The sequence below is a fragment of the Desmodus rotundus genome, chromosome 1, assembly GCF_022682495.2.
Source record: "Desmodus rotundus isolate HL8 chromosome 1, HLdesRot8A.1, whole genome shotgun sequence".
In the NCBI taxonomy this organism is placed as follows: Eukaryota; Metazoa; Chordata; class Mammalia; order Chiroptera; family Phyllostomidae; genus Desmodus; species Desmodus rotundus.
In genome coordinates this window covers 34,787,411-34,804,814 of record NC_071387.1, presented here as the reverse complement: position 1 = coordinate 34,804,814, position 17,404 = coordinate 34,787,411, and the positions used below count along the sequence as shown (strand labels likewise).

Below are 17,404 nucleotides of genomic sequence, written 5' to 3'. Positions count from 1 at the left end.
CGAATGACCACAAAACGGGTGTAAGTATTCATCTGGGGTTACAAATTTTTTTTGGTGAGCAGAGGCATCTTCTGATCATGAACATTAACTACATATTTTAGAAATCATAAGTTCCCACTGACACCTGCAATTCCAATCCACCCCCCAGAGTTCATTCTTGCTTCTCCCGTTCCATATTTGTAAGCCCCTCTTCCACAGGGAGAATCCTGGCTGCCAAACATCGACACATTTACTTTTTGTTCCATCCTAAAAGTTGTTCCATACATCTAAAAATTGTTTCAGAATGGCTTCTTTCACTGACTACACAAACAAATCTACTAAAAAGAGCTCAGCATATTTGTAGTCCTCCTACCCTGCCAAATATCACAGGTCCTTAAACAATGCATTTTGCTCAGTGTTGTTTTGTTATAACATTGATGAGATGCCTAGGAACTTAACTCTTGTTTGCATCAATTGACTATGGTAAAATTGGCTTCGTTACATGTGGTTTCACTTAAAGACATAGAACCTATAGACAACATTAAGTCTCACTGTACTGTATTTATGTTTTCTGGACTGGTTCTTCTTCTTTCTCTCCTTCAGTATAGTTATGGTATTCACTGGGTATACAATGGAGTTCTTTTGCTTTTTTCAGCTTGCTTTCACTTTCATATTTTCCATCTTGTCTCTCTCCATTAATTTTATCACATGAATACAGAACATTAACATGTTTCCAAAAGTCATAACTATAAAAAGGCCCACTAAGGGTAATTTCAGTTTCATATCTCTTTAAGCCTATACCTCCTTCCCTCCTGTAGGCAGTCAGCTTCATTGTTTACTGGTTGATTTCTTTCTTTCTTTTTAAAAATATTTCATTTATTTTTAGAGAGAGGGGAATGGAGGGAGAAAGAGGGGGAGAGAAACATCAATGTGTGGTTGCTTCTCCTGCACCCCCTACTGGGGACCTGGCCCACAAGCCAGGCACGTGCCCTGACTGGGAATCAAACCAGTGACTCTTTGGTTCACAGGGCAGCACTCAGTCCACTGAGCCACACCAGCCAGGGCATATGTTTTCTTTTTCAAGATATGCAGATATGCGTATGTTTTGTTATTTTCTTCCTTATACAGAACATAGCTTATCACATATGCTCTTTTGCACTTTGCTTTTTTTAGTCGTCTCCCAGAAGTCACTCCATATTAGTGCATAGATATCTCCCATGTTCCTTTTAACCTTCCCCATTTCATGTGGTATGTACATTTAACCGGTCTCCTGTGCTCACATGTGTATTTTCATATTGTTGGAGAGAGATCTTCAGGATTGGTATTTATACATTATAAGAGATTTGAGATTTTCATACTAATTGCCAAGTTGCCCTCCAGAAAGTTGTATTAAGCAATAATTCCACTTCTAGTGCTTTAGACCATATCATCTATTCAAAAAATAAAAATAGACTTATTCACATTAATAGAATATTTAGTAATGTAGAATTTAAATTTCTTCCTTTCTTTCTAAGGCAAGAACATCTGTCCGCTGCTTCTCTGTCTAGATAAGGCCAGAAATCCAGAGTCTTGGAGCAGAGTCTTTTTGGTAGTGAGAGTCTTAGTTACAGTGAGTGGAAAAATGTAAGTGAGTGAAACATTGTGTCCATCTCCTAGTATATTTGTTTGCATAAGCAGCAAAGCTGTCTTAATACAGTATCTCAAGTGAGACAAATTGAGATTATGCTTTATAAGTGGTAAATAATCATCATCCTTACCACTGCTTAGGGTTCATAAAGGCACACCAAAAACAGGCATGCTGTGAGATAGGGATCAATAGGAGCCTGGGCATTATTGGGGGTGGGGGAACATCCAAATAAAAGTTACCACATCATGGGTCTAAAGCCCAACGAATAACGTTGTTCTGTGTTTTTAAACCCTCCAGGCTTAGTTCAGCACAACAGGTTTGTGTTGTCTTCCTTTATTCCTTTCTGCCTTTGATCAGGTGTATTCTACATGCCTTCATTAGTGTCACCCAGAGGTCTGATTTATTATCACCTTCTGCCTCTGCTGCCATGATAAATAACCCCCTTCCTCAAGATCACAATGTCTAGTTCTATTTTCAGATGTGACAGTAATTAGGTCATTTGTTTTGGTTCAGGACCTGGCAAGAGACCCCTTTTCCTTAATCATATTTTTTTATAGGAAGCCACACAAATTCAAAACTATTATGCTTATTATCATCATATGATTGTATCATTCAAGCATTAATTTTCCCACGATAATTTTGCAGATTATTAGATTTTGATTATCTCATAATCCTGATTATATGACGTACTCTTTTAATGAAACTCTGTGTATCTGCAGTCTCTAATCTTATTTTTTTAATATGATTTAGGTTGATTTTATTACCATTCTAGAAACAGATACACATTAGAGGAAAATTACAAGCGTAATTGGAACAACTGGTTCTCAATATCATGATGCATTAAACTGGGAGGCAATTTATTGTAAATAAGAAAAGTTCAAGTGATGGCAATGACCTAGTGACTTGAAGAGGTATAATTGCATCTTAATGTCTAGAACAAAGAAAACTCATCGGTTACTACCCTGAATAGAATTGAGTTCACAGGATCCATTTTCAATAGGGAAGCACATAGATTATTCAGGGATTGATTTAAAAATTTTTTACTTTCTGAAATAATACAACACATGAGTCATTGCATCTGCCCTGACAGGGCGAGTAGCCACATTTGGGACTCTCTGGGGGCACTGCAGTAGCTGCAGGAATTTAATCTTCCCTGGCAAATTTCTGGGAAAATGATTGTGAGCAGAGAAAATGTGTTGTGTAGCGAAAGGAAAAGGTATAGTTCCATAGGGATACTCTCATTCGTTCAATAGATATCTAGAAGTATTTTATTCACTCATTTATTCATTCCACAAATAATCACTGAGTGTTTATTGTGTCAAGAAGCGCTCTACAAAATAAACAAACAAAATCGAAACAGACTCTCATAGACACAGAGAGGACTGGTGGTTGCCAGAGAGAAGAGGGGTTAGGGACCTGGGTGATAAAGGTGAGGGGATTAAGAAGTCCTAATGGGTGGTTACCAAAAAGTCACGAGATGTAAAATACAGCACAGGGAATATAGTCAATAATATAGTGAAAACTATGTATGGTGCCAGGTGGGTACTGGGAATATCGGGGGAACACTTTGTAAAGTATTTGATTGCCTAACCTGAAACTAATACAAAACAATACTGAAAGTCAACTGTCATTAAAAAATACAAAAAAAACAACACAAAATTTTTTAAAAAGATGTACTCTAGCCTGCTTTAAGAATAAGTAAAAATAGGGACTTCCGGCCAACATGGAGGCGTAGGTAGCTATACCGTGCCTCCTCGCACAACCAAAAGAAGGACAACAATTTAAAAACAAAAAACAACCAGAACTGACAGAAAATCAAACTGTATGGAAGTCCTACAACCAAGGAGATAAAGAAGAAACATTCGTCCAGACTGGTAGGAGGGGCGAGAGGGGCAGCCGGGAGGGAGAGGACTCACAGCAAGGCGGCGACTGATAGACCCGGCGAAGTGGTGGATTGTGGAACGGGGCAGGCCAGGCTGCAGCTAGCAGACCCCACAAGGTGGTGGCTGGCAGACCCCGCAGGCCCACATTTGAGCATAGATAAACCAGGAGGAATGGTGGGGGAGAGAAACAGACCACGCAACCCAGGGCTCCAGCACAGGGAAATAAAGCCTCAAACCTCTGATTGAAAACACCCATGGGGGTTGAGGCAGCAGCAGGAGAAACTCCCAGCCTCACAGGAGAGTTCGTTGGAGAGACCCACAGGGGCCGAGAGCATGCACAAGCCCACCTACTCAGGAATCAGCACCAGAGGGGCCCAGTTTGATTGTGGGTAGCGGAGGGAGTGATTGAAATCCGGCAGAGAGTGGAGCAAGCACCATTGCTCCCTCTCGGCCCCTCCCCCACGTACAGCGTCACCCCGCCCCAGTGAACATGTAAGGCTCCACCCCTATATGTAACAGGCACACCAAGACAAAAAAAAATGGCCCAAATGAAAGAACAGATCAAAGCTCCAGAAAAAATACAACTAAGCAATGAAGAGATAGCCAACCTATCAGATGCACAGTTCAAAACACTGGTAATCAGGATGCTCACAGAATTGGTTGAATTTGGTCGCAAATTAGATGAAAAAATGAAGGCTATGCTAAGAGAGACAAAGGAAAATGTACAGGGAACCAATAGTGATGCGAAGGAAACTGGGACTCAAATCAACGGTGTGGACCAGAAGGAAGAAAGAAACATCCAACCAGAAAAGAAGGAAGAAACAAGAATTCGGAAAAATGAGGAGACGCTTAGGAACCTCCAGGACACCTTGAAACATTCCAACATCTGAATTATAGGGGTACTAGAAGGAGAAGAGAAAGAGCAAGAAATTGAAAAGTTACTTGAAAAAATAATGAAGGAGAATTTCCCTAATCTGGCAAAGGAAATAGACTTCCAGGAAGTCCAGGAAGCTCAGAAAGTCCCAAAGAAGCTGGACCCAAGGAGGAACACACCAAGGCACATTATCATTACATTAGCCAAGATTACACAGAAGGAGAGAATCTTAGAAGCAGCAAGAGAAAAGGACACAGTTACCTACAAAGGAGTTTCCATAAGACTGTCAGCTGATTTCTCAAAAGAGACCTTACAGGCAAGAAGGGGCTGGAAAGAAGTATTCCAAGTCATGAAAGGCAAGGACCTACATCCAAGATTGCTCTACCCAGCAAAGCTTTCATTTAGAATGGAAGGGCAGATAAAGTGCTTCTCAGATAAGGTCAAGTTAAAGGAGTTCATCATCACCAAGCTCTTATTATATGAAATGTTAAAGGGATTTATCTAAGAAAAAGAAGATAAAAAAATGAACAGTAAAAATGATGGCAAACTCACAGTTATTAATGACCACACCTAAAACAAAAACAAAAGCAAACTAAGCAAACAACTAGAACAGGAACAGAACCACAGAAATGGAGATCACATGGAGGGTTATCAACAGGGGAGTGGGAGGGGGAGAGACGAGGGAAAGATACGGATAAGTAGCATAAATGGTAGGTAGAAAGTAGACAGGGGGAGGGTAAGAATAGTATAGGAAATGTAGAAGCCAAAGAACTTATATGTATGACCCATGGACATGAACTATAGGGGTGGAATGTGGGAGGGCGGGGGTGGGCAGGATGGAGTGAAGGGGGGGAAATAGGACAACTGTAATAGCATAATTGATAAATATATTTTAAAAAAGAATAAGTAAAAATATTCCCAGCTTCAAAACTGAATCAATCCTTCTCATATGTACCAGTAAACAGGATTCTATAAAAAATAACTGTCATTCCACTCTTTGTGCAATAGAAAAAAAGATCATCAAAAAAAGGGACAATGTAAATAAGAATTAAAAGCTATGTTACTACCCATGCCCCAAATTCAAACTCAGATGTAACACATATACTGTATACTGAGTATACATACATACTGAGTATACTGAGTATATATACTGAGTTCAGTAGGCTTTATAGAGAACTAAAAAGAATTGGCCTGGATGAGAAATGTTTGGGAAAAACCCATGATTTAGTAAAGCTGCTGCTTTCCTGAATCAACATGAAATCACTCCTCATGACTACACTCTTTTTGACAGTAGCAGAATAGTCAACTTACACTTCTCAGTCTCATTACAATTACAACCTATGGAACTCAGCAAAAAGTTCATAATAATTGTAACAGAACTTTGTCTCTATCCAATTATTATTCAGAATCACACATTATTAAAACAGGTAAAGGTCAACACTCTTGCCAACTATAATGAAGAAAACAAAACAAAACAAAACAAAACAAAACAAAACACTAAAAAGATGTACTCTAGCCACTGGAGATAGGATGACAAGCAGAATGACGATTCCTATTGGGAAAGACAGACCAGTTGGGGGGTTGAGGGCTGGGTGAAAAAAGTGAAGGGAATAATAAATTCAAATTGGTAGTTACAGCATAGTCACAGGGATATAAATTACACATAGGGAATATAGTCAGTGTTGTAATAACTGTGTATGGTGCCAGGTGGGTACCAGAAATATTGGGGGACCACTTTGTAATGTATACGATTGTTTAATCACTATGCTGTACACATGCAACTAATACAAAATAATATTGAGTATAAACTATAATTGAAAAAAAGAATTAAGAGGCTACAATACCTAACTCTAAAAAAGACAGACCAATAGACATCAGTGAACAAGAAAAAAATCAGATAAAATTTTGATCAGCATATGGTTGGGTGTACAATTTGGGTGTTCGATCATATACATACCGAGCAGAGAATTAAAGTAAGATGGTGTGTTACAGAGTGATGGTGTAGCCTCTTTAGATCAGCTGGCCAAGGTGTCCTGGCTGAGGTGGAGTGTTTGAATCTGGGATGTGACGTTTGAGATGAAAGGAACTATGTGAGACTCAGGGGAACGCATTCCGTGAAAACGAGGGCTCAGTGCCAAAATCCAAAGGCAGGAAGAAGCTTAGTGAGCTGAAAGGACAAAAGAAGGCTGCGTGGCTGGAGGGCCGTGGCTAAGGCGCACTGGGCACGAGGTGAGGTCGCAGAAAGTGCAAGGATCAGAAAATGAGGATTGTGGACTTGCACCCCTTGCTGCTGACACTGAGGTGCCTACCGTGTAACCACCCACCCCCATTTCTTTCCTTTCTAACCGGACTACAATTTTGTTTGAGGTTAGGTTGCATCCAATTTAAAAACCCTTAATTTCCCAAAACCCCTTTGTGGCTAATAGTGGTTCTGGTTAATAGTGTGCATCCAGAATTCTGATGGGAAGAGCTTCCCTTCCAGAATAAAACGGAAAACTCCCAGGCCCCCATGGGTGCTTTCCCTGGCTCTGTCTCCTAAGGGCAGGCCATGCCACCAGTGTTCACCCTGGTACTTCGGAGTGGACAACTATGTCTTCTGGGTGAACAAAACTTTTATGATTAATATAAGTGATCCTCTATCTCTAATGATGCTTCTTATCTTAAAATTGGTTTTGTCTGATATTAGTACAGCTATACCAATTTTCTTTTTGTTAATGTTCAGGAGATACATCTTTTTCCATCTTTGTACCACCTTTCTGCAGTATTATATTTAGCTTATGTCTTTTGTAAGCAGTGTGTCATTGGAATTCTGAATGCAGTCTGACAATCTTTGGCTTTGAATTGAAGTATTGTTCCATTCACATTTAAATTAATTATTGATACATCAATATCTCACATCTTACTATTTGCTCTGCTTTTCCTACCTGAACCTTAATACTGGGTTGGCCAATTGTTGTTTAGTTTTTTCCCGTGAAATAAAAGACACATTTTTCATTTTCACCAACAAATTTATTGATTTTAATATTTTGATTATGTTGGCTATCTCCTGCATGGTATAATGTTGATTGTTCTCAATTAATTTCTCAATTTGATCGCTATCAACTTCAACTGGTCTACCCGACCGTGGAGCATTGTTCAGCAAGAAATCTCCAGCACGACATTTCTCAAACCACTTTTGACACATTTGATCAGTCAGTCACAGCACCTTCTCCTCTCCATACACTGCACAAATTTTTTTTTGCGTTTTTACCTTTCCTGAAATAAAGCATAATATGCCAAAATGTTGCTTATTTTCTTCCATCTTTAGTATTAAAATGGCTGCACAAAAATTCACCAATTGTGATAAGTTTTTGTAAATGCACACTCACATAACAGCTGTCACAATACAATGTAACAAAATTGTTTCGAATGAAGTTAAAGACAACTAAGCGCTACTAGAGCCATCTTATGGAAAAATGAACTTTTTGGCCAACCCAATACTCTCTTCTTGACTTTCTTGTCAACTTTTGGGTTGATTAAATATTTTCAATCATTCCTTTCCTCTCCTTCTATTTGCTTGGTAATTGTAGATCATCTTTTTATTCTTTTGGTAGTTACCCTAGATGTTACAACAAACATTCTTAACTTATTAAAATCCAATATATATTGGTTTTTACCACATCCCAGCCACACTCTCTCTTAGGATCCTCTGACTCCATTTACCTCCATCCAACTTATGTGCTGTTGTTTTCATGCAATTTAATTCTATAGGAGAAACCCACCCCTTAACATTTTTAGGACTCGGAGAACGAGTACAAATGGAGGCCCATACATCATATATCCAGACAGTTTAAAGTATGAGTCAAGCCAACAAATCATTGAATAAAATGGGTATCATTTGATCATACAGATATCATTAAGAATTTAACTGCTCACACCTGTTTCTTGTATTCCCTCTGGGCTCCTACTAAAGTACATATTTGCTAGTGGTTTTTTTCAGTGGGGGCAGTAAAAAATTTTGACTCTTCTATGTTTTAAAATGTATTTATTTCACCCTTAGTCTTTAAAGAGAGTTTGGCTGTCTAGTGAATTCCAGACTGACAGTTGTCTTCCCCCAGGATTTTGAGTTATGACACCACGGCCTGGCATCTATTGTTAGTGGGAGCAGCACCACCGTTTTGTCATTTGTTCCTGTCATCTGTCTTCTCTCTTGTGTAGATTCTATTTTCCTTGTTTTGCTTGATGGTCTGTGGTTTTGCTACCGTGTTTCTAGGTACAGATTTATTTTCTTGCTAATCACACTAAGTGAGATTTTTTAATTCAAGTTTTCATGTGTTTCTTCATTTCTGGAAAATTATCTGTCATTTTATTTTCAAACATCGCCTTTTCTCCATTCTCCTTATATTCTTCTGCAACTTCCATCAGACACATAGTTAAGGGTAAAGTAAAGGGGATAGTTAAGGAATGTAAAGTTAAGGGTAACAGAGGGTAGAATGAACTTCTGTCATAGTTTCCTCCTTTATCTTACTGTGTTGTGATCTGGGAGCTTCTTTCTTGGTGCTGTCTTCCAACTCATTCATCCTCTCTCTTCAGATTTATCCAGTATACCTTTGAGATAATTTGTTGAAGGTTATTATTATTATTTTATTATCAATGACCACATTTTTTATTTCTAAGATTTCCAATTTATTCTTTTTCAAATCACCCCATTCTTATTTCATAGATGCTGCCTCCTTCCTCATGTCTTTCAGCTGTTACCATATTATTTTTAAGTTCTCAGGTTGATCTTTATATCCTCAGGTGTTAATTCTTCCATTCATTCAATTTACTAACTATTTTTATGACTTTTTCATGTGCTTAAAAGTTTTAGAGAGCTATTCTTGTTCCCCTTCACACACACCCTAGCAGGTCAGCTTGGATCTTTTACTCCATATTAGTGGTTTAATTTTAGATCTTACACGCATATCATATAGACTCAGTTCCTATGTTCCATGCTGCTTCTGCTTCTTTACCTTTTGTATATGCATTCAATGTTCTCCAAAGCAAAGTCTACATCCAAAATATTTTAGTAAACTACACATCCCATTAAGAAGAAGAAGTTAGACTTTTTGGATAATCGACTTGAGGATAAATGACCAGAGACCCATAAATGAGCGGGGGCGAAATATCATCATGCATTTCCCTGCTCTCTACAAATCTCTTCTCACTGTCGTATGGTATGTCTGTAAGTGAGTCTGAAGGGGTTTTTTGTTTCCACGTTGTGATCCCCTTATAATATTTCCATTCCAGATCCCTTAGATCCATGAATTGTTTTTCTGAAAAGAATGATATTTTCAAAGAATCACATGGTGGTGTCATTTAACTTTCAGTGATTCAGAGGTGCTTCATGACAGAATAAACCTCTGATGAATTTGAGTCTCCTCCCTTCTGGTAGAAAGTCTTTTCTGAATCTTTATAAACCAAGGGGCAAGTTACGGTGTCCACCTCATTTAAAGCCCTCCTCCAAATAGAATGTTGGGTGGGTCTGGCTAACGGGGCTGGAGAGGGCCCTGCATGGCCACAGCAGGTAGAGAGAGTGTTTCATTTGGTACCTGGAAACTAAGAATGTGCGATGGAGAGACCTGCAGAACACTGAGGTCAACAGGGAGGAGAAAAGGATCCTAATGTGTGGTTCAAACAGGGAGGAAGATTGATCAAAAGTACATATAATGCCAGTGCCATTGCTTCCAAGATGCTTGTGTAAGCCCTGAGGATAAAAGCACAGTGGCTTCTGGTCAAGAGGGAGGCATAGGAAAACATGCTTCGTCCCCTCAGACAACTACAGAAAAAATTACAACTGGACTACAAAACAAGTAACACCCAGAATCATCAGAAAATCAAGCTGTATAGATGTCTGACAGCCAAGGATTTAAAGAAGCCACATTCATTCAGATGGGTAGGAGGGGCAGAGTCATGGAGTGGCTCAGAGAGGTGGAGGAATGGGTGGTCCCATACTCATGTGTGGTGGATAAAAACCTAGAGGGATACCTTGGGAGTGAGTGATCCCAGCACCAAACCAGACCACCCAGCACCCCAGTGGTCCAGCGCCAGGAAGATAAATCCCCATAACTCCTGACTGTGAAAACCAGTGGGGGTCGGAGTGACAGAAAAAAACCACCAGATTTTCAGGAGACTCCTCTTGAAGCACCCACATGGACTTTGGACTCACACAGACCCACCCCCTCTGGGATTCAGCACCAGGGCAACAGCTGGGAGGCCACAAGTGGTACACAGGGAGAAAGTGAAGTGACTGGAACCAGGGTGAGTGCCAGGAGACAGCTTTCTTCCAGTCAAACCTCCAGAAGCCAGGCAGTGGCATCGTCCCCTCTCTGAACCCTCCCCTACACGGAGCCACAAAGTGGTGAAATGGGTTGCCCTGCCCTGACGATCACTTAAGGCTCCACCCCACACAATTTACAGTTATGCTCTTTTACAATAGACCGCACTACTAAGACAGGGAGTCAGAGCAGCTCTACGTAATACGTAGAAACAAACACAGGGAGGCTGCCAAGTTGAGAGAAGAAATATGGCCCAAATAAAAGAACAGAACAAAACGCCACAAAAAGAATTCAACAGAGCTGAGATAACCAACCTATCAGATGCAGAGTTCAAAACACTGATTAGCAGGGTACTGATTAACACACTGATTAACACACTGGGTACTTCAATGGCAGAAATGAAGGTTACATTAAATGAAATAAAAAAAAATCTACAGGAACCAAGAGTGGAGGGGATGAAGCCAAGAATCAAGTCAATGATTTGAAACATAGGGAAGAAAAAAGCATTCAATCAGGACAGCAAGAGGAAAAAGAATTAAAAAAAAAAACAAAACCAAAAAACGAGGTTAGACTAAGGAGCCTCTGAGATGTCTCCAAACATACCAATGTCTGTATCATAGGGGTGCCAAAAGGAAAAGAGGAAGAGCAAGGAATGGAAAACTTATTTGAAAAAATAATGAAAGAAAACTTCCCTATTTTGGCCAAGGAAATAGATGCACAAGTCCAGGAAGCACAGAGAGTCCCAAACAAGTTGGACCCAAAGAGGTCCACGCCAAGACACATCATAATTAAAATGTGAAAGGTTAAAGACAGAGTCTCTTAAAAGCAGCAAAAGAAAAGGCAGAGTTACCTACAAAGGGGTTCCCATGAGACTGCCAGCTGATTTCTCAGAAGAAACTCTGCAGGTGAGAAGGGTCTAGAAAGAAGCATTCACAGTGATGAAAAGCAAGGAGCTACAACCGATATTTCTCTATCCAGCAAAGCTATTATTTAGAATTGAAGGGAAGATAAAGTACTTCCCAGACAAGGTAAAGCGAAAGGAGTCCACCATCAGCATGTGTATTATGTGAAATGTTAAAGGGACCTATTTAAGAAAAGAAGAAGATCATTAAAATGGCAACAAATTCAGAACTATAAACAACTGAATCTCAAAAACAAACTAAGCAAACAAACAGAACAAGAATAGAATCACAGAAATGGAGATCACTTGGATGGTTATCAGTTGGGAGGGGGAAGGGGGAAAATGGGAAGAAAGGTACAGGGATTAAGAAGCACAAATTGGCAGGTACAAAATAGACAGGGGGATGTTAAGAATAGTATAGGAAATGGAGAAGCCAAAGAACTTATATGCATGACCCACAGACATGAACTAAGGGGGGATTGCCAGAGGGAATGGGAGGTACTGGGGGGAGAGGGGGAAGGGGAGAAATCGGGACAACTGTAATAGCATAATCAATAACATATATTTTAAAAAAGAAGCCAATGAACCACAGCCAAGATACACTGCACATTCCCCCACTGAGCACAGTGTTAGGCTCTGTGTAGACATCAGTGTAGAGAGTTAGAGCAAACACATGGTGGGGCAAAAGTAGACTTACAGTTGTGAGTGTGCAAAACACAGAGTTTTTTCTTGTACTATTATTCATTAATTATTGTATTATTTTCCATATGAGCAACTGTAAACCTCCTTTTGCCCACACTGTATCATCAGAGTAAGCAATCTATTCCTGTCTCTCCCACACTACTTTTAATATAAAAGTTGTGGCATCAAAATATTTGCTGTGCAAATGGTTTTATCTTGGTTCAAGAACCCACTTCAGAAAGACTCAACTATTGTATATTATTAGTTTAATCTATTTTTAATTAGTTTTAGAGAGATAGAAATATCGCTTTGTTGTTCCATAGTTCTATGCATTTGTGGTTGAGTCTTGTATGTGCCCTGACCGAGGGTCGAGCCCACAACCTGGGTGTATCAGGACGATGCTCCAACCAACTGAGCTCTCCAGCCAGGGCTGGCTTCATCTAATTTTTACAGCTATATGCAATAACAAAGTACTACTTCCCTCAAACAACATGGGAAAAATGGAGACCTTAGGGATACTCCTATCTCATTAAAACTTGCAATCATATGTTTTATATATTTTTACTTTCTCTGTATGGCCTTTGGCCTTTTATTGGTACTTCTCTATTAAAGAATGAGACATGGAGAGTTTCCTCCTCTTTGTAGAGATGGATCATGAAAGATTAAAGGTTCTCGAAAAAACTCTACTATAAATCATTACTCAGTAAATACTTGACTGATTTCATGGGTGCTCTAGAGGCCAACTTTAACCAGCTCATTTCAAAAATGCAAGTTTAGCCCTGGCTGGTGTGGTTCAATGGACTGAGTGCCGGCCTGCAAACCAAAGGGTCCCCAGTTCGGTTCCCAGTCAGGGCACACGCCTGGGTTGCAGGCCAGGCCCCCAGTTGGGGACGTGCAAGAGGCAACCACACATTGCAGTTTCTCTCCTTCTCTTTCTCCCTCCCTTCCCCTCTCTCTAAAAATAAAAATAAAATCTTTAAAAAATAAAAGTTTAAGTGCTGTGAATAAATAATATGCTCTTTGGGGAACAGGTCTGAGACTTAACCCTGGAAGGTTTGAGTCTCTGTTCTCTGTGTCCAGTTGCCATTATATGTAGCAAGGGCATTAGCGCTGCCGAATTCTTGTGGATCAATATTTGACTCTTTCAGCTCTAGAAATCTAGGTAAATTTTCCAGGAAGGTTTCCACTTCTTCTCCCACATGGCCTTATCTGTTTGATTACCTGGTTCAATTAATAAATATTCAGTAGTTGTATCTTCAAAGGTACACTTTTCTGTACTGACGAGCCTGGGTAATTTTGTGGTACTCTGACTCTCCTTCCCCGTGGTGGCCAAAGAGTTGGACTTATTGACAAGAATCTCATAAGGGAAAGCGTGTGAGGGAGGAGGGATCCCGTACTGAGCCAGTCTCTGCTGGGATTTTGAGAGTCTGTCTCCTGGAGAGAGTGAGCCAGTCAGTAAACTGTGGTATAGGAGGTCAGTCATGGACGCTGGCCTCTCCTTGTCTTTTCTAACCACATTGCACAGGAACACAGGTTGGGGATCTTCTCTCCAATCAGTTCTGCTGGTGGATGACATGGCATTCAGGTTTCGACTAAGTATTTCCTGTCCTTCACTTGGTGAAATACCATGAGTTTTTAGGCGATTGGATTTCTTGCTCTCCTTGTTCAAATTCTCAACAAGGGCATATAATTCTGGCAGCTGTAGGGGAAAAAGTGGGAAGTTGTGAGAGTGGTGAACGATACTCACCTGGCAGATCCACGAACCCTGCCACAAAGAGCATAACAAATAACCGTGCAAACAGCAGCATCTACCCTTGGAAGATAGTGTTGCCCAACTAAATCAAGTCCCTGTGGCAATGTGGAGCAGAGACCGCATGGCCAAGCCTCAGGTCATTCCCTGAAAGAGGTATTGTTTAGACACGTCAGTTACAGCCTGCTTATAACATGAACCCAGTAGACTTGGGTTCTAAAGTCTGTAAGATCTTCCTAACTCTACAATTCTGTGAGTTAGCGTGGACAGAGACAGCTTTGGGGGTTGCGACATCTATTTTGGGTAAGGCTACATTTCTTTTAAGGAAGAAAGGGAGCCAGATAATCTAGATACCAAAGCTTCATCCTGGTATCCAAAGGGCTTGGAATGTTTAGGAACACAATGCAAAGGGAGCTGTAATTGTCCCTATTAACTGGAATATTTTAGCAATGCAAATGGTTATACTTGTGGAGTGTTCAGGAATAGTTGTCAGCAGAAAAGACAACATTGTCCCCTCAGAGTCCCCCTTCTGTATCTAATATCCTGTGTTAAAGGGATAAAAGTTTATTTTCTAGAGCATTCTGCCTACTAATCCCCTTATTCCTAAGAGGCTTCTTAGGTCATTCAATTGGAGGGACGAAGTGAGGGCCCAAACTTGGGTCACTGAGCCCAGCGCAGTTTCCCTTCGATTCTAGTCGGGTCAGTTGCCAGAGCCACACAGAGCAAGTGGGCTGGGGCTGGGGCTGGGACTGGGGCTGGGGCTGGCGAAGGGCTCTTTCAACCCGCTCCCGGGGTCGTGAGAACAAGTCAGTGCTCCTGCTCAGCTGCCCGCTCAAGCGCTGCCTTTTGCTGGGCCCCACAAGGTAGGTCCCTGAAGTGGAAAGTTTGTGTTCCCCATGGCCCCCCCAGGCACGCCACGGGGTAACTCCGCAGTCTGAATTTTTATAGTACTTGAAAGTACAGTTTCCGTGTACAGTCTTAGGGTATCGTAAGTACATACCGAACACGTGGGAAACTCCGTCTCCGCACCGTCTTCCACTGGGTCAGTGTCTCTGCGGAGGGACATTGTGCTAAGATTTTATTCTCTAACTCCTAAAACATCAATGAAAGGGAAGATGAAATGAAAGGTCAAAAGTCAGATGGAGTACAAAGTGGGGTAACACTTTTTCAATCTTCTGAACTTTCTAAGTGGGGCACTTTTTAAATTTTATACCATTGAAGTTTTTCTATTGTTTTCTCCCTCCTCTAGGTCTGCCAAATTAATGACGCTTCAATGAAATATTTTCTCTGAAACACCTCAGATTCTTACTTGACATGTATATTCAGGCATTGAATGTTAGTTCAAAGAATCCTATACAGATTTTTTTTGTCTTACATATTTTGATTTTCAGGTTATCTAAAGAAAATCTCACCTACCTCCTTATCCGGGAAAAGCATTTTTTTTTTAACCGGAAGAAAAAGGCTAATAACAACAATAACAATTAACATTTTGAAGTTATTTACTTTGGACCATATGGGATTGTAGGTATTTTAGAGTTAGACCTTTTTTAAATGCCTTTTGGAGGGATTAAAAATGGCCGTAGAATTTATACTCATCAGTAAGTGGCAGCTGGATCCACTCCCACATTCGACTCTGGGCTGGCATTACGCTTGACTCTGACCGACAGCGCGAGATGGAAGTGATGTTTTGTGAGTGTCGTAAATTGCTGGCGGGAATAAAATATGGTGCGGCCACTTTGAAAAACAGTTTGGCAGTTCCTCAGAATGTTAAACCCAGAGCTACTGATAACCCGGAAGATTCACTCCCAGGTAGACAGCTGAGACAAATCGTATGTCAATTCAAGAACTCGCATGTTCATACCAGCACTGTTTGTAATAGTCAAGAAGTGGAAACAACCCTAATGCCCACAACCCGATGAATGGATGAAGGAAATGTGGCCCATCCATGTGATAGAATACATTCTGTGATCAGAAGAACTGAAGGATGCTGCAACGTGCTAAGTCTTGAAAATTTATGCTAAGTAAAAGAAGCCATCCCCCAAGGGTCACATATTGTATGATTCCATTTACATGAAATGTGTAAGCCTGGCAAGTCTACAGAGACAGAAAGTAGATCAGCGTTTGCCTGCGTCTGGGGGCGTGGACACGAGAAAGGGGAATGACTGCTAATCGGAGGGGGTTTAGGGGAGAGACACAAATGTTCTAAAGCTGACTGTGGTGACCGTGAATATGCCTAAAACTATTTAACTCTATACTTTAAATGGGCGCATTTTATGGTATGTAAATTATTTCTCAATAAAAATATTTAAAATGATTTAGAAAGAAAATGATAGATACAGAAGATGGGCTAAGGAGATAGAACATATTTAGTTGGATATCCCAAAGGGGAAAAAAAACCCAAAGTTATGGAAAAGAAAAAGATTTAAAATTAAAATTTGAGAAAATTATCCTACAATTAAAGATTTTAATATGTATATTGAAAGAGCACACTATGTGCCAAGGGAAAATTGACCGAGAATGGTTAGCACCAAACATATTCTAGTAAAGTAATTGGGTTTCAGGGGGAAAAAAAATAACGTTTTATTTATAGTAACAGACAAAGAGAAAAAGTGTGAGCCAATGATTTTCTATTTATTTAAGCTATTCACAAAAGAATAAAAGCTAAAGAAAAAAAATTTGATCTTGCAAGAACCTGGGGAATAGAGTTCCCATGAGTCCTTCTAGGGAAAACTCTCCGTACATGAACCTCAGGCAACCATGAGATTGATGGGCTTCAGAGGTAAAGAAAGAATCCTTTGACAGTAGGGCTGAAGGATGAAGTCACTTTTCAGGGAAAAATTACAAACGTACATACCCTCTGAATCTAGAATCTCCAGCTCGGAATATTAGGTATTTTTACATTTAAAAATACATGTGCATATGTGAAAGTGGAATATAAATGAAGTTCTTCATTGCAGCATTGTTTTTTAACAGCAACAAACCGAAAACAACTTGAGGATCCTACCAGCATGGGGGTCACAAACAGCCACAATGCCCATCAACGGCATAAAGAATAAGTTGTGATTTATTGGTGCAATAAAATGATGCTCAGCAAGATTCTGCACTTCATGTTTCGATGTATATAACATTCAAATACGAGCAAACCTTATCTCTAAGTTTGAGTCAGGCTAGTTTTTTCCTTGGGAGGGTCTAGTGCTCACTTGGAGCCTGAGAAGCCCACTGTTCTGTTCTAGTAACGTTCCGCGTCCTTGACCTGAATGCCAGCTGTGTGTAATTTATGGAAATTCATAGGGCTGTGCCTTGATAACGTGTGCACATTTTTGTGTGTATATTAGACATCAACTCAAACTTTACCCAAGGGGGAGAAAAACAGAAGGAAAAAAAGAAGAAGTCAAGAAAAATCCATTCACACT

The 17,404-nt window shown here is 40.2% G+C and overlaps 1 protein-coding gene across 1 annotated transcript; it reads right to left on the bottom strand.

The window, feature by feature from the left end:
* Positions 1–9,611: 9,611 nt before the first annotated feature.
* On the bottom strand, positions 9,612–15,057 carry C1H9orf153 (chromosome 1 C9orf153 homolog). The gene is made up of 3 exons (XM_024559992.1): positions 14,992–15,057; positions 13,765–13,940; positions 9,612–9,657 (listed from the first exon to the last, which is right to left on the bottom strand). The coding sequence occupies exons 1-3, from the start codon at positions 15,055–15,057 to the stop codon at positions 9,612–9,614; spliced, it is 288 nt and encodes a 95-aa protein (XP_024415760.1).
* Positions 15,058–17,404: the final 2,347 nt, after the last annotated feature.